Source organism: Anarhichas minor, unplaced genomic scaffold (genome assembly GCF_050575085.1).
Source record: "Anarhichas minor isolate MPS153535 unplaced genomic scaffold, ASM5057508v1 ptg000079l, whole genome shotgun sequence".
Classification (NCBI taxonomy): domain Eukaryota; kingdom Metazoa; phylum Chordata; class Actinopteri; order Perciformes; family Anarhichadidae; genus Anarhichas; species Anarhichas minor.
In genome coordinates, this window is record NW_027466525.1 from 3,727,414 (window position 1) to 3,753,082 (window position 25,669).

The 25,669-nt window shown below is 42.6% G+C and overlaps 1 protein-coding gene across 1 annotated transcript in view; it reads left to right on the top strand.

Moving 5' to 3' along the window:
• Nucleotides 1–6,887: 6,887 nt before the first annotated feature.
• rftn1b (raftlin, lipid raft linker 1b) overlaps nucleotides 6,888–25,669 on the top strand; it is a 95,322-nt gene continuing 76,540 nt past the window's right edge. The window contains exons 1-2 of the mRNA XM_076081164.1: nucleotides 6,888–7,443; nucleotides 19,361–19,531. Of these exons, the coding sequence (XP_075937279.1) occupies nucleotides 19,384–19,531 (148 nt within the window). The 5' untranslated portion in view covers nucleotides 6,888–7,443; nucleotides 19,361–19,383. The remainder of the gene's footprint in view (nucleotides 7,444–19,360; nucleotides 19,532–25,669) is intronic.

Sequence of the window (25,669 nt, forward strand, 5' to 3'; positions counted from 1 at the left end):
TTTCCTGAACAAAAAAGAAGATTAAAAACAAACGACATTTTATATGATAGTCTGGCAAAATATTCCGGAGTAATTGGATTCTTATTTTCAAGAAATTTGATCGATCAAAAAGATATAAAAAATATGATACAATATAATCAATCCAATCGTATCGTCGAACAATGGAAAGATATTAAAAACAACGTTTAGGAAAGACAGTAAAGAGGCATACCTGCCCCGAGTCTTCAGAAGGTGCAAGTGGGTTGGTGCTTTCCTCTCCCTCCTTTTAAAGACCCAGCTCCGTTGCTAACTCTTAGATATTACACATTCCCCTCAGACCGCTAATGATGCAGCATAAACCAGGGCTTTACATCATGCACACTTAAAAGAGTGCAACTGACAGAAAGTAAACATGGAATTGTTAAGCCCAAGGGTGTAGTGACTTCCTGATGCATTGGCTCAAGTTTACACGGCTTACAGTAGAATGGAAAGGCATCTGAGGTAAAGGCAAAGAAAAAGAAAAAGAGCATTGGTAGATTACAACATAGATCCGTGTGGTCCCGTATTAAATGGATTACAGCCATACATCACATGTTGACTGAAGACGCACCCATTGCTTGCTTTGGCACAAAAGGCAGCAGAAAGGCCATGCTGACCAACACGATGGAGTACGGACAGCAAAAATGTTTTATACGTTTTTCTTTTATGTGTATCGTCTGTGAGTGTTTGGCTGTTGCCTGTTTGCATTAGCAGCCAAGTTAGGGATGAAATATCAGATATCTTAAATGTTTTAAATGTTTTTTCTGGTGCTAAACAGAAAAACAAAAACCTGATGTACGGTTATGAAAACTTCTAAATTGTAAGTTAAGTCTTTCTAGGAAAAAATCATACAGAAAATGAGGTCTTTAAAGCTGCACTATCGATATTTTTTCATTTTATATCAACCTTTTAGTCTCTTTGAGCTCATTGTTTTGCTACTTGATGTTCATTTTATACATTTCTGTCCCATTTAGAGAAAAATCAACAATAAAGCTTGATACGCTTTAGGGCGGGGCTACCTTGTGATTGACAAGTCGCTACCGCAGCGTTGTCCGTGTTTACGTCTCATGACTTTAACCCTTTCACAGCGTGTTTTCACTTCATGAAAGTTATTGTAACCTTTTTGGTGCGCTAAATAATGTTGGTCGGTTGTACCACACACTCTCGTTTAAAAAAACAAGATGGTGACGGCCAAAACATGAGTCCACAAACCAATGGGTGACGACACTGCGCCTAATGCCTGTGTCCACTTCTTATGTACAGTCTATGCTCCAAATGCATGCTAATGTTAATCTGTGTCAGCTGGATGTGGAAATAATTGCTAAAAGATTAGCCGCAACAACTTTAAGCTACGCGTGTAATATGTCAATATTGTGTTCACAGCATATAATCATATAATACTGCTTTAACTATAGCAGCAGATTTAAAAGACATCTTTGAAAAAAAAGAGAAAGAAATCAAACTGTCACGCTGAGTGATTGCCTCTACGGCTAATAAAAACCCAAACAACATCAAAGACCTCTCTGTGAGCCACACAGTCGGATTATAGGAGAGCAAAGAGCATTGATATTAAAAGGAAAATCTCACAGATGATCACTCTAAATAAAGGGATCATAATCCACTGGACGTCTACAATACAGTGAGATTGTGTATCATGTGCATTTAAATTACAGGCATGTAAATATGTGAGTATATTGTACCCATTTTGCTTATTAGCATACCTTAATTGTTTCATTTGTTTCATTCTGACATTCTAAATATGCATGCAGTACTAGTATTTATTTATTTAATTTGGTTTATTTCTATATTCTCAGAGAAGCATAAGAAATGATTATGTAGTTTGTCTGCAGATAAACTGTATGAAATAAATGACTCGGACTGCTGGCTCTGCAAGAAATTCTGTGTGAACGAAGCAGAATTTTATCTTTGGAGTGACCGTGCATGCGTGTTCACATTGCTCTCTGTTGACTCGCGACTACGTGTCTAAATGCACAATAAGCATTATGCTGCTATCGCCTCTTTGCTTATTGTGTTGTGTTGTACAGCACAATGGGTAACTGGAGTCAAACAGTCTCTGTGTTCAAAAACAAGTTCTACTTGAGTGTACTCTTGGAAATATGAGTCTTGTTTGGCCATTTTTTTTTTAATAGAGATTTCTTTGAAAGTGTCACCGTTGTGTGAAAGTATCGTGGGCAGTAAGACTGTGACTACACCTGCTGTAATGCTCCTTATTGTAAAATACATTGTCTCATTGCTGCTGCGTCAGAAAACAAAATCATTTATTTTAGTTTATTTACTTTTTTGAAAGGAAAAGTTCTGTCCCAGAAAATAAATTCTGAATATCAAAAAAGAAAAACAAGACTAGGATTGTACAGCGACTCAAGCGGCTCTGTAAGACTCCATTAGATGTATAGCAGCTTAGTTTAGCAGGTTTTGAATGCTAATATTTAATAGTAGTAAATTACAGCTGAGGCAGATGTGAATGTTTTGCAGGTAAGGTCATAAACCAAACTACTTAAAAATGTACGAGATCACCAACACTCCACTCACTCCTCTCACACTTCCCTGACAATCGCTCTGCACTCATTCGTATCGGAGACTTTAATATCCAGACACAAGTTTCAAGAAGCCCTAAGCTCTAACTCTCTTTCAACAAACGCGTCTGCCAAATGTAATGTAATGAATGTCTGTATCACATTTCATGGCAATCCGTCCGATAGCTGCCGAGATATTTCACTCAAAAGCACAAATGTGAAGCTCGTGGCGCTAAAGGAAAAGTCAGGGGATCACCAAGATAATTAGGATTCATCTTCTGGGAACCAGGAATTTCCATTGCAACATGTTATGCTAATCCATCAGGTAGATGTAACACTGATTTGGGCGTGGAGATGGGGACCATGAATTTCTGTACATAATTGTATGGCAATCCATCCAGTAGAGCTATAAAGTATTGCAGTCTGGGTCGACCGATATCGTCATCGCCAAAGCCACACCGCTAACAGCTAAAAGTTAAGATATCTGATAAAGCTGCAGTCTGTGTGCACCCAGCTCCATATAAACTGTAAACTAGTCCTATACAAAATGTAAAGCACAGTCTGTTTGCGCTCCACTGTCAACAGCGTTAAATGACAGCGATGATTGATATTATGGGTGGAGTGCTTTATGTACCAATGGCATTGCATACATTGGGATTTGGTTTTCTTGGAAAAAAGAAAAGCTCTTCCCATGAGGTGAGAATAAAAAAAAACACCATTTAAAGTAATAGTAGCGATTATAGAACAGAGTGCCAGACAGCCCTGAGTGCAGCTACAGGCGGACACCCGGGCAGAACACTGACAGCCTAATGCAGCGGGGCTCTGTGGAAATTATACGAGAAAGGTTGGAGTCTTTTGTTGGATATCTGTTCCTGTTGCTTAACTCAGGTATTTAATTCTGAAAAAAAAAGAAAAATACTACTACTGAATGCATGCACACTGCCCAAGAGTCCATACAGCCGACAGGTTCTATGAAAAAGCATAATAATACACTTTCAGGCATTTCGAGCATATACGTACTTATGAATAATTGACTTTTTGCATAATTACCGTCAGTGTCATATCCGATGGCACTGACCTGGTTATCACCCGGAGTCAGGTGATAAATTTCCCTGTGGGGACAATAAAGTATATTGCATATCGCGTATTGCATCGCGTCGTACTGTACCGTATCGTATGTCACATAACTATAATGTTCTATCAAAGCATTACAGACACGGCAGATGTACATATATTGATACACATATAGTGCATGTTTTTACACAGACATTTGCACACTCAAGCAAAATTAAGAATGCATAATGAATATTTAATTGTTGGATTATTCAAAAGAGCCAGGCATGACAAATATGAATAAATAAACATTGCAGTTAGCGCACCAGATTTAGCCTAGTGGCCATTTCTTTTTACCTGTAGTCCCGGAGATTTGTTGCATACAGTGGTCCCCCTAAAATATTACATCAAATTAAAACATTATTGAAACAGGATACAGGCATATGGAGCAATTACAAAATGGGGATATTGAGAAAACATGTACCAAACATGGCATTCTGCTTTAATATCAGGTACTAATAGAAACACAGCAACACAGACTCAAATAAGACACAATCACAAGACGTGTTCACACCATTTGACTCATTTTGAAATTACTCACTTTCCACCTTAAACACTGGGGGGCACTGCCACATCTCTAGTCACGGAGGAGCTGTGGAAGCAGCCGAGGACCAAAGACTAAACGATGTATGAAACCTTTCATATGAAAGACACCGTGTGCAGAACCACGAGCCTCATTTAGGGATGTGTTTTGTTCCACTCACACACAAACACTACGCTTGGCTCTCCATCTCTACAACTCCTCTCATACTATTCGTCCCGTTTCAGTTGTCCCACAGCGGGACATTCAGCAGCGTGCGCTTCGTGTCCGTTTTATTAGCAGGGTCGAGTTTACACCAAGTTACAGAACATTAAACGCACCTAATTTGGAACTAAACAATAAAACCACTGATGAGTAAAATTTGACAATGGCATCATGTAAATGTCATCTTCCTACGTGTGCATGTTTCTTTTCACTTTTTGGCATGCTGTATTTTATCTACTGTCTAAAGCTAGAGCATGTTGGCAATTACACTGTGGGTGACCATTAGTGTCATTCAAGCCTCAGCCCCAGGATGGCTTCAGCATTTTGCATCTGTTTAATTTTTCTCTGTTTAAAGGGCTTGAAAACCAGTCAAGCATCTCCCACAACGTTAACAACTTCCCTCTCTTTTGTTCTTACCATCCTCAGGTCTCTCTACAGTTGTTTAAAATATATCATTTGCCCGAACGGCCCTTTCCCCTTCCAGCACTAAATCTTTTTCATGTGAAGGTGGTCTAATGCTGAGGTATGCCCTTCCAAAATCGGACACACGTTGCCCAGATCTAGATGCATGTTGGCAGTTTCCGCTCAGGAGGGGTGATTAAAGTCTAATGGGGCTCCTGATGTGACAGCAAACAGGAAATCTCTTAAAAGAGACGTATCATTAATTTGCAGCCTGGAGATTCTCGTTTCAACATCTCTCTTCTTGAAAAGGCAGCCTGAAAACCCTGGCAAATGAGCGAGTGAATCCCGCCACGAGGCAGAAAGTGACTTTGAGAAGAGCCCAATGTCACGAGCACATTGTGTAAGAATAGTCTAATCACAGAATGTGGAGCTCTTCACCAGTAATTATGGCAACTCGTCAAAGAGCAAGTCAACCTTTATCTCGCCTTTTATTCAACTGTCTATTCTCAGCTTGTAAATTGGATGATTTTTGATGAGCACCATTGTTCAAATTCCAACTTTTTTAGATTTTTACCACATTCATGTTTGTTAGATAGTTGAAAGCTAAACAAAATTGTGATATAAGGCTTTTTAATTATTATAAATGAAAGAAAATATGTATCACATAATAACTATGTCTATGTGTGATGATGCGGAGGGTGCAGATTAGCAAGACGAGATGTCTCTGCAGCTCTGTCAGGTATCTTTTGTTGTACTTTTCAGGCTCTGTGCGGATGTCAGACTCTTTTCACTGTAAAGCGCTCCCTGGTGTCGCCCGAAATCAATGCAGTGAGATCCGTAAGAGTGAACCAAAACAGTACAGGCTGTTCTCATGCACTGTTCGTAGGTTTACCTCCGAAAAGTACCCACAAAATCAATTTGTGTTTAATTCCATGTAATCGTAAGCCAATGGGTTGGAGTGGCCACGCCACTTCCGTACTTGTCTTAACCAAAACCACGATCTGATAAACCTAACAAAGTAGTTTTGTTGCACTGGTGGGGCACACCGTTCGCTCGTTTTGCCGGAAATTCATAAGGAAAGCGAAAAATAACAAAATATTTTTAGAAACCATTGTATGAGAATAAGCTAACCAGCAAAGAAGCGAGGCCGTAAGATCCAAACAATGAGCTGAAAGACGCTAAAACGCTCTGTAGAGCTGAGGAGCACCGCAGATTTGAATGAATATTGATTGTAGCTGCTTTGAATTACTTTTAAAAAACAGAAAGAGTGATTCAACAATCAAAACAGAGTCATCAAATTCTGTACGACAGTCAGCACAAAACATCCATCCAGGGGTCAAACCGTACGGTCATGTACTGTATCCATCTCCATCAATAGATTTGAAGCATTGCAGAGAGTTAATGGTGCAGACGGACACTGACGGAAACTTGATGTCAGCAGAGATGCAGATTGCCTCGAGCAAGGATACTCTGTTGTTGTTCAAGTAGCAGTAGTTGTTGTTGTGCTGGTGGAAATCACAGTTTATGCAACAGAAGTCTTGTGTTTCACCAGAGCGGTGGTTCTTTACACAAACTGGCTTTAATAATGAATACAGAGCTATAAGGGGTCCTGACCCAGACGTATTAAATATGCATAGAGGAGTGAAGTACTCGGGATCTCACACACACACACACACACACACACACACACACACACACACACACACACACACACACACACACACACACACTATTCAACAAAACAACCATCATATCTGTACCCCTTACCCTTTCTTTTAGTCAAACTTATCGCCAGCTCCCAAAAACACTTCATGTGTATCGACTATGTGGCACAGTACTCTACTGCTTTCTTACTTCTCTCCATCTCTCTCTCTCAAACAAACTATTGATTTCTATTTCTGCCCGCCCATCTTTCTTTTAGTCCTTCACTCCCTAAACAAAACCCTTCGCCGTCCCCCCCCCCCCCCTCTCTCTCTAACTCTGGTATTTCCCAGCGAAGCCCCCTCCTCACCTCCCTCTTCCTCCCCCTCCCCTCTCCTCTCCTCAGATGGATTCTTCAGTCAGCCGAGTGGAACTGGTGCGGCTGCCGGAGAGACAGGCAGAGAGGCAGAGAGGCTGTGCAGAACAGACGCTGGGTCAGAGCGCTCAGTTGCTTCAGACAATCACGGGGGAGCGAGAGAAAGACACAAGAAAAGAGACAGAGAGAGAGAGAGCGCATAGAAAGATAGATTGAAAAGGGAAGGGGAGTCAGAGGAGGGAGGTAAATATGTGACAGGATGTGGTTTCCCTGAGCTTGCAGAACATCGGCATACAGGCATACTTTGAGCATGACCTAGACACACTGAGCTTACAAGTGTGTTTGAGCTCCGTTAGGTGGAGAGGGGGAAGACGAAGCAAACCGCTGGATCTGCCGCTGCTGCTGCTGAAGCCTGCAGACGCTCCGGTTGCTCTGTTGCCCGCCCGGAGGATTGTGTTTCCTCCAAGCCAAGCAGCCTCCTCGGTGAGCTTGCCGGACAGGATCTGAACCCGTCCTCCATCCCTCCTTCCCAGTAGAATGCGTTTCTCTGCTGCCCCGGTTGCTGCCTCCGCGTCCGAGCAGTGAACTTTTTCAACGACATTCGCAAAAAACAGGTACGTTTTGCTTCCCTGCTTGTGCGAGAGCTCCTCAACATGTGTATGAATTTGAACTTCAGGAACAGATGTGCGAGCGTATATACAGTCTCTCAGTAAACTTGAAATGCACGGTGGCAATTGTTTCACCACAGAGGGTTGATTCATTAGAGACGACGCCGCAAGCCACAAGTTTGGCTTCGGAGAAGTGTGTTCAACAACAAGCTCTGAATCCATTGCTACCACACACACACACACACACACACACACACACACACACACACACACAAGGTTGCACATTCACATGGTCGCAAAGCAACGCACTCACTCTGGCCGTTCATCATGCACATCAATAGGTCTGGTTGTTTTGAAGTCACATGCGGGATGGATGGTACAGAGCGGCGCTGAGAATGTCAAAAATGTCTACCTGGATCAAATCATAGACCCTGACCGTGTTTCAAGATGTGTCTGGCGTACAATAGGCTATCACGCCACTCCCACTGGTGAGGTGAGAGTGATTTGTGAGCTATACTGTACGGATGAAGGTTAAAAGTATGGGTTTCCCCGTGTGTGTGTGTGTGTGTGTGTGTGTGTGTGTGTGTGTATGCGTGTGTGTATGTATGCGCGCGCGCGCGTGTGTGTGTGTGTGCATGTGTGTGTGTGCAGCATGCGTGCCTATATATCCGTGTCTGTCTGTACAAGTGGATGTTTACATGCTTCGACTATGTGCTCCGGTACACGAGCTCATCCAAGCGTGCGTGCAGGAGGAGGTTTAAAGGGGAAAACAAGTTGAGCGATGGCAGGAGGTGAAGGAAGGGCGGGGGGGGGGGATGTCAGGGAGGAGGAAGACGAGGGCATGAGAGAGAGGAAAAGCCGGGGGAAGAGGGGAAAAGTGTGTGTGTGTGTGTGTGTGTGTGTGTGTGTGTGTGTGTAAGAGAGAGAGAGAAAGTGAGTGAGAGAGCTCAGTCTGACTGAACTGCTGTTAATTAGTTCCAGCTGGTGAGCTGTGGAGCGTCGGGCTGCGTTAGCTCTACAGTGTTGGTGGGTCAGGAGTTGCCTCTGTCTCAGTCTGTTTCTCACACACGCACATCCTTCTACTTCTATCTTTGTGAGGACACTCATTGACATAATGCAGTCCCATTACTTTTATCTTAACCATCACAATTAAATGCCTAACCTAAACTGTTTTCTATCCTGAACCTTAAAATCAAGGCTGAACCCTCTAACAGGCCTTTGAAGAAGTGAGGAATGGCCAAAATGTTCTCACTTTCCAAAAATATCCTCACTCTGAAGGGCTAAAATTCAAATTGGTCCTCACAAAGATACATGTACAAGTCCGGACAGACACACACACACATGCACATGCGAGGATAGCATACACACATCGAGAGGCATCACCAAAAAAATGCATGTGGGCGGCCCTGCAACTACACTGAAACATGATACAGGCTGCACAAATTCGCACACACACACACGCACACACATGCACGTGAAGCCTTCCAAACATACAAAACAAAAAGACACCATCAGATGTTGAACGCATGACGTACAAAATCCACAAATAAAAAAGAAAAACACATTTTCACAGACAAAAGCACACTGTAACTGCACACATTACACACGAACGCACACCTGCACATGGGAAGAAAAACAGCCCTGTGCTGAACTCTATGTCGAGTGTGAATATCAAAGAGTGTGCTGAATACGTATGACGTGCAAAGAACACATGCAGTACCACTCGTGAGCGTGCATATATATGCTGCACATACATGACATGAGCACATAGACACACGCATACACACACACACACACTTAAAACACACACACAGAGAGGAAAACACTCTAACCCCATATGGCTGCATCATACATTGGCTGCTCTTCCGCTCGGCTGTTGGAAATGTGGAAGTGATTGTGGTTTGGGCTTCGCTTCGCTACAATGTCACGTTGAGAACCGGACAGTTTTGATCAGATTTGCTCACATTTGAGATATCTGTATCAGAGACCTCTGCTGCCAAGCAACACAATGGAAGTGAATGGAATTTCACCATCTAATAAGGCACCCTTTATAATGAATTACCTAGTGACTCCATCATGTATTACAGCTTTTATATATATATAGCCAAAGGCCATAAATAACAACACCAATTTTCCTTTCTTTATCATTTTAGCTAGCTTAGCTCAGCAGGAAGACCCCTCTAATGGACCATTCATGGCTTCAGGACCAACAATCCATTTATTACCAAGTCATTAACCTTTACAACTGTAGACTTAATGTATTATGGTAAAAGCTTTTTAATAAAAACTCATTTATAACCGAAAATGACTTACTAATGTTCGGCGATGGCTTATTAGAAAGTGCTAAAGTCATGACTCTTCATTCGTGACTTTAATAACATTTATAACTGCAGACTTGATGTCATATTAGAAAGTGAGAAAGTCATGTCCCTTTATCAATAACACGGTAGCATTTAAAAGGGACACTCCACGGATTTAATACTGCACCGCCATTAAGTTGGGGGACCTGCAAGAGCTGAAGCAGCAGAGGCCAAATATCCTGACTGTTAGTCTCTATGGTTCAAGCTCCTAAACCACCGGATCCTACACTTCCCAGGATGCAACTGGATGGCGTCTCCAGTCTTTCCTGACTATTAAATAACCACTTCACACCACTGCTTGGTATGGCCAAAGTTATTATTTTGATCAATGATCGCAATCATTTATCACAATTATTCATTGATTTTAGTGACGAAATATTTGTATTGCCCTTCCACATTTAAATAAACAGAACAAATAAACTTCCATTGTGTGCTATATTCCTGCTAATGTACAAATCTTCAGAAAGTATGTGAGAAGATATTGTTAGTGTAGTTTTGGTGGAGCAACCCTTTAAAATCAGTCCAAACATGTTTACAACAGTCGCAGTCGTGATTAAGAGTTATACTCGTTTATTTTCTGAATCATTTCCTTCCACCATCAGCTCATGTGTTTTCTGAGCCAATGTTGATTTTCTTTCTCTGCAGTCTTTTAGCAAACATGTATTTTAATCAACTTACGTTTGGTATCTGATCCGGGCACAGTGAATCCCCCTGTGAGGTGTGAAATTTGATTAAGGTAATTGGCAAACCTTGGCTGGTGAGAACCAAAATGTGTACTCCTCTCCACTCCGTAAGTATAGACAAACACCCACAGACGGACTCAACAAAATACGAGAACATTTTATACTCTGGTAAAAATTGAGGGTACATCTAATTGAAAGGTAGTTATTTTTAAACCATCTAAATTTCATTCTACTCTCATTTCACGCTCCGCCTGTTTGATGCCAGGGACTCAAACAAGCTTCACATTGGGGACATGATGAAATACAAACATATGAAGGATTTAATTCCTGAAAAAAAAAGTTGCCGGAAGGTGACTTTTACTCCTGCAAAATCAAAAATGAGTAAAAAATTTGATAATGACAACATATAAGTATTTGGTTGGCAGAGTTATCTCTATTTTAGAGATGTTTGGTGTAATTTGTTCCAATTTTGCAGTAATATAAACCGTAGGAAGTAAACATGGCTGACTGGCACACTGCTAGATAAGGTGTGAGTTTTGCAGTTGTCATGACAGGGTGTCATCTTGATTGCAGCCTCCGCTGCAAGTCGCACTTTTTTTTTCTCCTGAAATGTTCAGTTACAAGATCTCGGGCAAAGATTATTTTCCCTCGCTCCCCTGTTAGGTGACAGTGATCGTGTGCTTTTGAAGATACTAAAGTTATTCAAGCCTCTGGCATTGCCCTAGACCTGAGACGGCATCCTTGGATGAATCCTCCAGGCAAGACGGAAGACAAAAGAGCCAATATTCAGCCGGTCGTGTAGTAGCTTAGCCTCGTAGCCGAGACAAAGAGGGAAAAAAAACAAAAACCCCCATCCCCCTTGATATTTCTATAAGGCAAATGGACTCTTGTTGTAATGGGTGGTCAAGAAAATTGCAGCAGTATTGATCGGCTAATGTTGAACACGGACATATCGATAGGGTGTCTGAAAACCTAAGAACTTGGCTTCTTTATTGGCTGGCTTTAATAAAAAATGACCTGCCTGGAGCAAGTTCACAGAAAGCAATGAGTCACTCAGAGAGAATCTCTTCAAACTCCTCCATGTTTCAGAGAAAAAATACAAAGAGGGCAACCGGAGAATTTTCTATTTTTAACCAAGTCTCTCTCTCTCTCTCTTTCTCCTGCTTTCGTGAAATGACAAACAATCCCTCTGTCACCGTATTTCTTTGGCTGCAGCTTGAAAACATCCAACGCGGTGTTTGTGCGGCTTGAGTCGAGATAATGTTTTGCTTTTCACTTGTGAGAACTGTACAAATCCCAGTGTGGATAGATTATGCATCACAAATCTAACTCATGACTGTCAAAGACATGCAGAGGGGAGAGGAGGGGAACAGGAGGATGCCAGTGTTTGCTCCTGCACATGGAGGAGTGGGGGAGAAAGGGAGAAAGGGAGGAAGGAGGAGGGGAAAGAGGGAGCCGGTCCTGGATATGAGGAGGGGTTTGGGCTTACAGCAGGAAAAAAATAAGAGAAAAACTGACAATGGAAGAGAGAGGTTGAGAAAGATTGGTGCCTATTATTCTCCTGAGGAGGCAATAGTCCTAGAGGGGTTGGTTCCCATGGCAATAGCTCTCTCGATGCATGTGTGTATGAGTGTATTTGTGTGTGTGTGTATGTGTGTGTGTGTGTGTGTGTGTGGATGGACTGAAACCGGGCCTTGAGACTGTACGGAGACGAGGTTGGTCGAGGCCATAGCGAACCGCGGAGTCACCCGGAGCCTCGAAATCTCAGACAGACACTATTGTTTACTCGCCCGTTCTCTCCATCTCACTCATCACAACCTCATCTTCCTTTCTCTTTTTTCCCTTCTCCTGCATGCGTTGCCATAATGCATCGTCCTTGGGCATTCAAAGCAAATACAACAAATTCAGCGAGTTGAAAAAAGCAATTCCACCTTTGGCACCCATGGCCTCCTTGTTGGGGGGGGGGGGGGGGGGCGGCGTAATGGTTTAGATGTGGAGACGTCGGCCCCAAAAAACCTAAATTTAATCTTTTCCTTGGGATCTTCAAAGTAGAAATATATGTATAATATGTATAATAATATATACATTATAATGCATTCACTCACAATACCCAAAGCTTGGTGAGATTTTGAATTTTTGAGCAGTGTGCAAATCCGAGAGCGTGTTACCCACCTTTCCTTCTTACGTCTCTAAAAAGCAACTGCCTCTTCTCTTCTGGATCATGGCATAATGGATATTTAATTACATTTGCATGATACTATAGTGATTAATTATTCTTGATACGAAACAGAAATGAGTCGTTCTTGAGTGAACCCCATCAAGTGTGACCTCATGCCCAGGGTGTCTCTATTCACCTTATGCTGCCCCGCCCATTGTTCCACTTCCGGTTCGAACACATTTGTATTTGCTCTTCCACTTCAGCGCTAGTAGCGTTGTAAACAATGTTGATTTGGGAATATTCAGCAGCTACACTACTGTTGGTGAATGGATGGTTTTACGACAGCCATCAGCCATCAGTGACTGGGAGGACAACATTTGAAAATAGCCAGCAGTTCCTCACAGCTCCAAAAACATCGGCGTAAATTTCCAAATCTGTGTTATTTGGATAAACTGACCACATATAGGGAATCTTTCTAGGCTGAAAAAATATTTAAAGTTTTTTTAACAGTTTCTTTTGGCAAGTAAAGTGATAAAGCTGGCAAAGCTAAGCAACATAATCGCTGAGATTAGCTACAATATGACGCATGGATTCCAACAGAGACTCAGTTTCATGGTGAAAATAAGTGTAAACGCGTCTATAGAAGCTTTTCAAGCCACTCATGCGGCAAAACCCACTTCTTCTCTGTCTGTTTGTATGCTTGTTATGGTCAGAAAAGCCATATTTATACTAAAATGTGCCAAAATGTTGCTACATACATAGCAAATGTTTGCTGCTAGCTAGCTAGGTTAGCTTTTCATGTCTGATGCTCACTAGAAGTATGAGCAGGTACAAACATAGAGCTCACTGTGTATTTAGCCACCTCTCAAGCACACACGCAGGCAATATTGTATTCAAACCGTACTGTAGCTTTTTAGTGGATCATAACAGTTTGAACAAAAGTGTCTTGTAAATGGCATGCACAGCATATTTAACTACACACTGTAGGTCCCTCTCTTAAAAGGACTCTGTAATAACTAAAGGTTACAGCATTAACATCCTGCCTCAGTGTCCATTGTTTTTCTCTCTCTCTCGCTCTTGAGTCCCTCTTTTTTTCCATCCTCTCTGTCCCACTTAGGTGAGGATTCAAGGTGGTAAGGACTAAAGGAAGGAAGAAAAGGGAAGAGTGGGGGATTTCCAAAGGGAGCGTGTGTACACTCAGAGGGAGTTTGAAGGATATTTTGACCGGACATCAGACTACATATCGTCTGTGTGTCCTGTGACCTTCTGTCAAAATAGGTTGCTCTAAGTGCTCTTTCCAGAAAAACAACTCTTATGGGCATTTCCTTCCAGCAGTGGTTTCCAAACATTTTCTGCAGGGCCCCCCTTCAGCAATGGAATATTGTCAAACCATGCATCATATATACTTTTTAAAACTCCGGGCCCCCCCCTAGGGGAGCGCCCCCCAGTTTGGGAACCGATGAAATTTAGGCAACTGGTGCTCTGAAACATAACCTCTTTGGTTGAGTTCAATCAAAATCCAGTTTCCCAGTTTAGTTTAAGCTGGTGTGAAAGCTGTCAATCAATCAAAGCACACCAGATTTTATCACAGTAGATGTGTGATTTTAGCACAAATTCACGACTGTTACATCCATCTGCTGATGACGAACCACGGTAACGCCCACGCACATCAGCACATCAGTGCAGGCGTTTTCCCCGCTACACCAAAAAGTAGAAATACTAAAAGAAGTGTGTTGTGCGTGTGTCCTACTTGTCTAATTTAGCAGTTCTCCAATAAAAAGTGAGTGAAAGGTATAGTGACCAAACATGTGTTTGTCACAATTTAATACATGAGGTCCAGTTACATTCTTGACTAATAATTCTTATGATCAATTACTTCTTTTTTTTTCGTGAGCTCATCAGAGAAGATAAGGTTTTGCAGCCGCTAAGCAAGCAGATAGCATCTTGGTGCTCTTGTGCTATTTGCACATATGTAAATGAGGTAATATGCATACATTTAGCACAAAATTGTCTCCTCTATATGCAATAAGCCTCATTTTGCAGCTGGTTTACTGCGTGTTCTAGTAGTGGACATCATTTACATGATAATACCTATTATTAAGTTATTAACATTATTTAAATTCTTCACAAAGAAGAAACCAGATGATTTTTTTTCTTTGGTGGTCTGGAATCTGATTTCACATTTTTCCCCTACTATGTAATGTGTTTTTATATAATTATTATTATTGATAATACAATTTGGATAACTTGTCAATAATAAGCCAAAGTCATAGAATTGTGGATTGTGTGTGAAAACTGTGACTGTCTTTTGAATAGAATTATTGTATAAGCACAATGTTTTTACACCTTTAGCCACTCAGACAATCTCTGTGTTATCATATTATCACAAACACGTACTAAAATATAAATAACCAACTGATGATGTACTCTCAGTACATGACCATCTGATCGGAGCACTTCCTTCTTGCTGTAAACGCAAAAGACGAACACACCCATGAACCCCCGGACCCCTTCCCTTTTTTTGCAGCACTGTGCCGAGTTACTTCAGCCTTTGTTATTGAACTCTAGCATGCCATTTCAAAAAATGACCAATATTCTGTCATTTCTCTCCGGAGTTGCTTGTCAGGAAAACACACTGTACTTCGAATCATTTCAACCAACAACCACTGCAGTTGTTTTTTTCCTGCGGGTTCAGTCTTTTACGCGATGGTCTCTCTAACCACTCCACCTTGGAGAGCCCTCGACTCTTCTCCTCGCAATAAACTACAAATGATACTGAAACAGCAATACCCACCGCCCAACGCAGCCTTGCTCCACTTCACTTGTCAGCTTAAAAAGATCAAAAGTCAGAAAAAAAAGGCAAAGAGGGGCGAGGGAGATAAAGCGCGAGAGAGGAAGAGAGGGAGGAAGAGAGCGGGCTTAAAAGGGAGACTACATGGGGAAGAACACAAGAACACAGTGTCCTAATTAATGTCCTCCTCCAATAATCCACTCTGAAGCTTCCCATGCTGCTGGGTTTGATCTGAGCAATGTTGCTATCAAAGCCTTGTAACGTGGTCTTGTAATACGGGGGAGATCTCCGTCAGACAGCATTAAAATCACTCAGGGCAGTTGCTTCTTGTGGCTGGTGCTGTGAAGTCTCTAAGAGCAGAAATCAGGTGGCCATTTGTACCATCATCTCCTACATTAATGTAAAAATCCGAACTATAAAGTTCCAATTCCTCATTATAATATATAATACAAGTATTTCAGATCAAATGACTACATTATGTGAACGCTATTACTTATAGTAAGAGGGAATTATCACCAAAGTCTGCAGCACTACAGTGCTTTTTAGCCTCTTTTAGCTCATTATTTTGGTTATAAACGGCCGCCCACACCAAGAACAATAACTACATAATGATGAGAGCATCCACACTGATGAACGATAATGTTCTGTAAACAGCGGTGCCGAGCTGTGTCCGATACGGCCCGGATTATTAATTGATTATAAGGAGGCGACAAGACAGTTGTCATAAGGCTACCTGAGATAATGCTAGTTAGCCTACCAGCTAACGTTAGCTATTCATAATCGTCCCCCTAATATTAATATTAAGGGGAGTCTGATTGCTTCCCAAATGTTCTTCTTCTTGACAGCGACGTTATAAACACTGTTTCTTTTCGATCAATTGCTGTAACAATATATTTATAGTTGTCGTTAAAGTCATCGTCATTGGTGTGGATGGCCCTTAAGGAGTTAAAATTCTGCTACCTGTATGCTAGCGGCTGAGCACCAAACTGGAGACAGGACAAGATTAGCGACTAGCTTTAGGGTTTAGACACAGATATTTTCCTTTGGAGTAAAAACAGTCTGTATACAATTTGTATGTTTGTGGCTTTCAGCAGCGTCATGGGACCTGGTTCCAAAAGCCGAGATAAAGCTGCAGTACGCTACCTGCCTAGCACAAAGCAAACATAGTAGAGCATTAAGCATCTAACGAGTCTAGCATTTCCCTCAGGAGTCAATGGAGACCAAAACGGAGCTAAAAGGAGAGTGAATATTAGACTTAATGTTGTTAGATGGCCAGAAAACAGCTCTGAATAATTGCTAACGTCCCTCTATCTGGATGTTCCTAATAACAACTTTATAAGGTGATAATATGTTGATTGCCCCAAAATGGTCAAAATCATTTATTTCAGCTTGAATAACGTGCTAAATCCCCCAGAGAAGCAACAGGTGACCCAGATGATCAATGCCAGCACGGAAGACAAAGCAAACCTTGAACTGACAAATTGTTTTTGACTGACAGATAGAAAACATGGCAGTGAAAGACAATCCCCTCCCTGATGTTACCCTTCGGCTTCAACACAATACAAAGTGCTGCGGGATGTTTTGGTTGTATGGGCCAAAGCTAAGTGCATCCCAGCTACAACAAAGCATCTGAATGTCAATCCCGACTCACAAAGAGAGAATCCTATCGAATAAAACCTCTTATCAAATAAAACCTCTAAATGCCATTAGCGAGAGATAAAAGAAAGAACAAAATGGCAAGAGGATCGTTGCTAATTCAGCAAAAAGGGAAATCAATGGCCCTCTTCCTGTTATTTTTTGAGCTACCCAGAATCTGTCTGCCCTGTCAAGCATCCCTGACTCACCGCCTGCCAATCTCCCCCCCAAAAAAAGAAAACACAGGGTGTAGAGGAGCTGAGGGGCTTTGTGGGGGCTGCAACCGCCCGGAGCTCGCACCTCAGAGGAGAGGTTGGAGGCAAGAAACTGTGACTCAAAAAATGATAAACATCTCACATTTCCTCTGTCAGTTCGGCTCTAAAAATACGCCTTCGCCTCACATCTCCTCCTTCCCCGGTCTCAAGGAGCTATGCAAATACAAGCACCTCCATTTTTTATATTTCCTCATCCACTTTGTTTTCCTTCCAGCCCCCCCTCAAAGCCCCCCCCCCCATATCCTATTGTTCTGAGTACCTCTTCTCCGGCTCTTGTAGACTACATGACAGAGCCTCGCCTTCCCTCTTGTTGTTCCTTCTCTCTCCAGGGTAGGGGGGGGATGATAAAAGCTATTTACAAGTAACTGTAGGCAACGGTGGAAAAAATTCTAGCTTTTTATTTATATATTTTTTTTCTTACCCTGTTTTCTTTGATGGCAGAGCCATTTGTGAAGCTGCGTGGTGAACTGCAGCACAGTGCAGCGCAGTCCTGAGTGACAATTTAAAGGGGGGACTGAAGCGCTTTTAGGGGCTTTGACTACTCCAGCTTCTGCTTCAGCTTTTGGTTGTTTTTTTTTTGTTCTTGAAAACGCAAGCAAGACATCAGTCCTGCCTGGCACGTGCAGAAAGGCAAAGACACAGCTCCACATCTTAAGACGCGTACAAAGCATTTAGAAGGCTTCTGAAGTTTCAAACGGAGAGAGAGGCTTGCAGCGACTGCAGGACTGTGTTTCTGGTATTAATCACAAGTTCATCAGCCTGTGGTCCGTTTCGGGGAGCCGCTCTGAGATATGATTGTGATGCATGTTGTGATTCATAAAGCCCAACAAAGACATTAAATGTAAGTGCCACTGGAAACACTGGCTTTCATGAGAAACGTAATGAATCTCCCGCCTCATCTTTCACCCGGCCGTCTCCCTCGCTGTGTGTTGATGATCACCGCTTTTCAGCCGACTCTAATTGTCTTTTTTTCTCTTCAGACTCTACTTGCCATGCATTGCCCCCCCCCCCCCCCCCCTCCCCCTTCCCCTTCCCCCTTTTCTGACTAACAATCTGCAACCCGGCCACCCCCATTTCCGCTCTCTCCCTTGATTGATTCTCACCTTTTCCATTCTTGCCGTTCACCTCATTAACGGAGCCCCCGTCTGCTCGTTTTCCTTTTCCGTCCACCCCCCCCCCGGCCCTTCTTCACATCCTGTCCTGTCTATGAAGCGACGGCCGGCTCGGATTCGTGGTTTCCAGTCAAGGCCCTGCATCGTTCTGTAATTAGTAGGGAGCATAATAGAGAGGGTTCCTCATCAGCCAAGGTGGGAGGGGAGGGGAGGGCACCACCACCGCCATCCATCCATCCATCCATCCAACCATTCTTGAGTTTAATCAGCGGCACACAATGGGATGTCACCTGCTCCCAGACGCAGCCGCTGGAGAGTGGCGGCGATGCTGTCACAAACCATTTGGGGTGAGGCGGCGTCCATGGTGCCGGCTCTTTAAGGGCTCCTCTTCTTCCACGGTTGTCTCTGCTAATTTGGTCTCCCTGGGAACGAGGGAGAGAGGGAACCCGTGAAAAATCAAGCTCATTTAGTCGTGTTCATTTATTTATTTACAGACGCTCAATCCAGAATGCTCTGCTTTATTGGTTTTTTCCTTCCGACATCCCTGAGGAATCACGGATATCAGAGTGCATGGATATTTGCTTTCATATGTGTGTGTGAATCTGACCGTCAATCAGTCATATGGATATAAATGGAAACATTTGTTTGCCTGCGATGGTGGAAAAACAAACAAAAAGCATTTGAAAATGTGCCGGTACACATGATTTATGGTTAAAGAGCTAACACTTACAAACACACTTGATTGATACAATTTTGTAGGAATGAACTGTACATCGTGGTGCTGCTCAAATTACGGATCTGAGCACTTCTTTCACCACAGGTTACCTCTACTACACACACAGCTACACACACACGGACACACCGGTGACAATGAAACAATGGCTCAGCCTGTTTTTCTCTGGTTGGCAGAGAGACCGACACGCTGCGGAGCCATGGGCTGCGGGCTGCGTAAGATGAAGCCGATGTCGGAGGAGAACAGTCCGGGGAAGATTTACTCCACCCTGAAGAGGCCACAGGTGGAGACCAAGGTGGGCGTGGCCTACACCTACCGCTACCTGGACTTCCTCATCGGCAAAGACGGTAAGACATGGACGTCTATTAATCCGCCTACAAGCAACGTTGAATAACCAGTGACCTTTATTGTTTTGGACAGGAAACGCAACTAATCTACTGTCATATGCGCCCAATCCTTTGAGTTTTAGCAGTAGTTTTTATTCCAAATAGAGTGAGATGCACCAATCCGACTTTTTCAGTCCTGATAACGATACCCAGGCTTTATTTATCTGCCGATACAGAGTACCGAACGGATACCGATTTATAAGCTGTTTGCCTCACTGTGTGGAAGTGACTGGGATCATTCTTTTATGTGTAAGGCAACATTAGCCTCGACTTCAACATTGCTTTCCAAACTTTATGTACATATACTGAATTGTTAATAATTAATAGAATAATTTCTATTTAATTGTAAAATGTATATAGTTTACATAGAATTGAGTCGAATAGATTGGCCCCGTTGTCACCGATATCTGATTCAGCTATTTGAGTCAGTATCGGTCCGATATCCGTATCGGTGCGTCCCTAAATATAAGCCACCAGGTTGAGCACTAAAAGCCTGAAATCTCAGCATAGCAGTAGTTGCTATTGATCAATAATCCCCACAGCTCCCTTTCTGCAGCCATGTTATGGTCATTTTGTGCTGCCGGGTCGTAAAAATCTAAATTATTGCCCCTTGCACATGCACAGTTGAAATTATATGAATAGCTCATGGCCTTAGGCGTTCTGCTGCATCATACCTCAGTGTGATAAGAAGGCAATATGCATCACAGGTTTTGCAAGGGGCCGATCTGCACTGCAATCAACAACTCTTTGTGCTATGTGTGTAGTATTTTACTGAATAATGAAACCGCCAGCGTGATTAATCTGTCTACTCTCCCTCTGAAAATGCCATTATACCTGCGTGTCTCCAGTATAAAAGCATTAAGGATTCAGATGCAGAAGAAATCTATCACTCATGTATCTGGAATTACAGCACACAGGATTTTCTTGTAATGATTGAGTGTTAATTAGCGCCTGCTCCCTGTATAGCAGCCACTGTTCTAATTTATTTTCTCACAATTAGTCAGTCATGCTTTCACGTTGTGCTAATGATATAGAATTTTCCAGCCCAATCCACGCCAAACACCCTGCTGGTGGCAATCAATTATGTGCGGCACCGAATCCAACCGGTTAGTGGGGGATTCAAACAAAGTAAAAGGTGGCCTGCTGGGTAGTAGTGAAACTATTTTGTTCAAGGTCACAGGTTTGATCCTCGCAAAGCTGTTTCAGTTTGTTTCAGTTGAGGAGCTGCTGGCCTGACCAGCCTGCTGAGCTGTAAACATGTAAATAAGTTAACTATGAAGATGTTGCTGACAGTCAAACAGCATCTGAGGCTTCCTGTGCATGAAAATATGGAAATGAATCAAAGCATCCCTCCACTGATGCATGTACACACACACACACACACACACACACACACACACACACACACACACACACACACACGCAGAGAAGGCCAGTAGAGCCCCCTCCTCTGCTTCCTTTCCTCAGCCCGAGGTGTTTATGAGATGGCAGGTGGGTGTTGCTTCCTGAGAATCAACGGCTTGTGGTCTTTATTGCGTGTGTGTGTGTGTGTGTGTGTGTGTGTGTGTGTGTGTGTGTGCGTGTGTGTGTGTGTGTGTTAATGTGTATTGAGGAGTATTCCTGTGTGTTCGTGTCGTTATGATCGAAAGTTAGATTTAGATATTTGATAAGGCGGTTAAATAAGATATATACTGTAGTTAGGCTAGTTATTTTAGTTGGAGTTAGTTGAAAGGCTTCCAAAAGCTAAAGTAGTGCGACGGTATCAGACGCAGAGAGGCACTGACCAGCTCCCTAGCAAACACAGGGAGCTGTGGATTCCCCGTTTTAATTGGACTTCAGTATTGTTTTTTGCGTGTCGACGTGTTGACACTAAAAGTCCACAGCCTGCTCAGCGCCAAAAAGCAGACAGTCATAGTAATGTTGTTCTACAACTGCTGGATGTGTAAATAAGCAACTGTCTGCTAATAAGCTCGTAAAGGTTATGATATGTCAACGCTGTGATAACAGGCCCTAAGATGCCCCCAACAAATCTGTTATTATACGTTTAAGAAATATGATTTACAGACAAACAAACCAGAATGAATGTCGGCATTTTTGGGACATCTGGAACTCTGTTTATGTATTGACTCCCAAAGCATTCGGAGCAAATTGGCATGGCTTCATGCCGACACATATAGTATGCCATGTTATGCTTGTCTGATGAGACACAGTCAATATGTTTCTATGCATACAAATAGGTTGTTTGCCTTGAATATCCAGATTAAGTGTGTAATACTAATGAACTCATAAAGCACTTCAACACATCCACTATTCCTGATGATAGTCGTAACAGAAAAGCCATTCTGCTAATCCTCCCATAAAGTAGACCCACTTCGTCTTCCTCCACTGCTGGGCGTACCACTCATTTTTCAGACACACTGCTGTGCTTCCAGTTTACTCCCAAGACATTTTGCTACTTGAACGCGAAACCAAAACAAAGAAAGAGACCAGACTAAAGCATATATCAATACTCAGAGTCATTTCAAAGAGTAATCCCACTCCATTATTAAACTATTAGTAAGATATCTGGAGTTTACATGACAATTGCAATTATCAAAAGCATTGTTCTTACGCTGATTATAATGAAACTATCAGAGCGCCTGTAAACACACCGAGTCACACATCCTTCCGCCGGGAGAAGAAAGCTGTCAAATATATTGATTTACAAAGTAGAGCGTAATGTCATCTGCAAACTTCTACAGAATCTTTGAGCAGCCGATGGCTGCTTAGACGACAGACATCGGCACGGGGGTTGAGGTCAAGGTCAATTCAAGAGTGGGTGTAGAATTAGGATTAGATTAAGGTTGAATATATAATAGGGGTCATTAAGGTGAGCAAATGGGAAATGAATGTGCTCAGGGACGAGCACAGTGCGTGTTTGTGTGCCCTCTAGGCCAGGGAGGAGTCAGGGCGCTATATATAGCCATCACTCTGTTATTTCTGCTCATGACAGTTATCGCTAAAATTATGATGGGAGGGGAGTCTGGTGGCGGTGGTGGGAGGGCGATGCGGTGGGGGAGGGGGGATGGTACGGGAAGCTGGGAGATGTAGTGAGCGGCGTGTTTGCCCTGACAGTTGATTAGTCTCCATTAGTTTGTCAGGCTGACTAGACTGGATGGATGGAGGAGCCGGTGAACGTGGGCGTCTCGGGGCCAGGCGAGCTTCCCCCCCCCCACCCTCATACAGGACCTGACATGAGGGCGGGGCTGGAAGAGGAGGCCAGAGGTGGACGGGTGCCTCCCTTTTGTTGAACCGTGTGTGTGTGTGTGTGTGTCTTTGGCTCATGGCCACGGTGTTATCTTCAAGCATTCCCTGTAATGATGGGGGTTGCTACTTACTGTAATCAGTTTCCTCTTACTCTGTCTCTCTGTCACTGTCAGTACGCCTCTGTCTGTTTCTCTGTTCATCTATTGAAATAAGTGTGTGTGTGTGTGTGTGTGTGTGTGTGTGTGTGTTTGTGTGTGTGTGTGTTTCCCAGAGGAGCACATTAAGTTTGAGAAATCAGAGTGTGTCTGAGCTGCCCAAGTGGCTGAATCGTTTCACTGCATCAGCAGGTTTTCTCGGGGTTGAAGGGTTTGCGTGTTGTAATTACTTTGGACCAGGTATGCAAGTGTAGGCAATGATTCATGTGTCGGATCTTTTTCTACAGGAAACCTGTAAAATATTTAAGACGCAGTCAAAGATTATGAATATGAAAATACTCTCCCCGGTAGAGCTGTAGGGCGTGCACATATATTTAGATACAGTGTGAGCTGCGCAAAAAAAATCTGGGATTATTACTTGACAATTGGCTCACAGCTGTACAAACTGTAAAGATAGTTAATTGTGTTAATTGGTAGTTCCTCTACTCGTTCCTGAAAGGTACTCACAAAACACTTTGAACTGTATGTATTTCCGCGCTCATATAACCTGTTGGAAAGCTCAGATTTAAAAAGAGAAAAGGAATCCTGCATTGGTTACACCCAGGCCTGGGATTTAATCATTTTAGAGGCAAGGCCACTTGGCCTTTCGTGTCGAGGGCACAACCAGGGCAGCAAGGACATCAAATAAAACTATTGTTCTACAGTAAGTCCATGGAAATAATTAACTTAACTTCAGGGTTAAGAATGATTTTAGTTGAAATACATAATAGTACTATTAGTGCAATTCCAACATTTAAAAACATTTCTTAGTGGTATGAGGAAAGTTGTTTATTGTCATCTCCTACTTTGTTGCACTGTAGCCTACAGACAAAGTTACCTTACAAGTCTTGAATTAAAGAAGTGTGACTGTGTTTTAGTTGTTAAAAATGCATTCATCCTCATAATCTATTTCTCATGGAGTGCACGTTAGTAGGAGGAGAACGCCCGCATTTCTTCTCCTACTTGAAAGAAGGAACGGGTTTTGGGTGCATCCCCTCAACCAGCAAAGGAGACGCTCTGTGCATTGCTCTATCAAAAATAGACGAGGCGTACAATATATTTTTAGCAGAGCAGAGAAACACCACGGTTGGAATCAAAGGCATTGTCTCGAGTGGCCATGATCAGCTCCAGCTGTCATCTATCGTCATAAATAGCTCGGTTTTTCAGCAGTTCAAACACGGCTCAAAATTGAACCCACCTCTGGTTATGTGCGAAGCTTTTCAATAAGAATTCAGAATCTCTACAAAAGACACTGAAGTCCAAAAACCGTATATAGCCAGAAAAGAGACGGAGGAGAAAACAACGGAGTGCGGTCCGGCCATCAAGGCTACGTGGCGGCAGGGCGAAAGATTTTAAGAATGGCATCAAGGCCAAACAGAGTGGCTATGAAGGCCATGGCCGCTGGTGAAATTCCCACATCTATGTTTGCTAACTAGCAGTCGTCTTCTTCTTCTTCTTCTTCTTCTCCGCACTTTTGACAGCCGATCACTACTTCTCTTGGCGCGTTATCATCAAAATGTTGCACCGCAGCGCGGACATGGTCAAGAGCGAGACCATGAACAAATAAGTAACACAATCTTCCTCATACAAATAAAAAGTTGAATTAATAAGCAATAAAACCCACTCTTGCAAATATAGCTTATGGTGGCTAATGGTAGCTACTGTTAAAAAAAAAACTTTAAATAGATCTTCTTTACGGGAAATTCAATGTGCCGTTATCCTGTTAATGCCATTGGTCGCCACAAGTCTGGTTTTAACTTTTGTGTTACACCTCAAAATGATCATGCAGCTTGTATTCACTTTGATTATAAAAAGAACTTTGAAGTAAACTTTAAATTCAGATGCAAATTCAGGCCTTGCTGGCCTCGGATATTCTTGTCACGTCTTGAGGATCAGACATCCTGAGGAATCCTCAAAGGATAACTTATCTTATATGCAACTGAAACAGCAATGTCATATTTCAGTACGTTACAAGAACAAGTAATACAATTATAGTATTTACTTTGTAGTTTTGTTGTGACACAAGTAAAAAAGACCAGCATCAAGACCATTCTATTGTCATGTGAAAAACAGGAGCAACTGAGAAAAGAAACTGTTTTTCTTGTTTACTTCTAATTCTGGAATCATTATCGCTGTCACTGTCTAATTTGGCACAATAGAAGCCTCTCTTTGAAAAAGTTAATGTAGCAGAAGCTGCAGAAAAATGTTCTGCATCAGCATTTTTTTTAACTGGGGACAAAATTAAGGCTGACTTCTTGCTTCCCCTCCACCTCTCTCTCTTCTTGGGAAATATGCCCTCATAACTATAGTTCACTTTACTGGAACTACTGCGCCGTGAATAATGTTTGCAATAATTTCTTGCCACGGTGTTAGATCATAGCTCTCTGCCACTGCCACCACAATGGCCCCGCAGGCTGCCGACCAGCCACCAAATGTAACTTCACTGCAGCAACAGTGATAAAGAGTAAAGCGGTGGAAAGCTGTAGGTAATAAACCTCCCCTGCACGGAACATCGGCGTCAGCCCACCAATGAGTTGTTGCCTCGAGTTGCTGTATTATTTTGGATCACCCGTTCAGCTTCATGGTCACTCTGCCACCATTCATTCGCCTCTGAAAGAGCTGCGGAAAAAAACAAAAACGGAGAGTCTGTTTGATATTG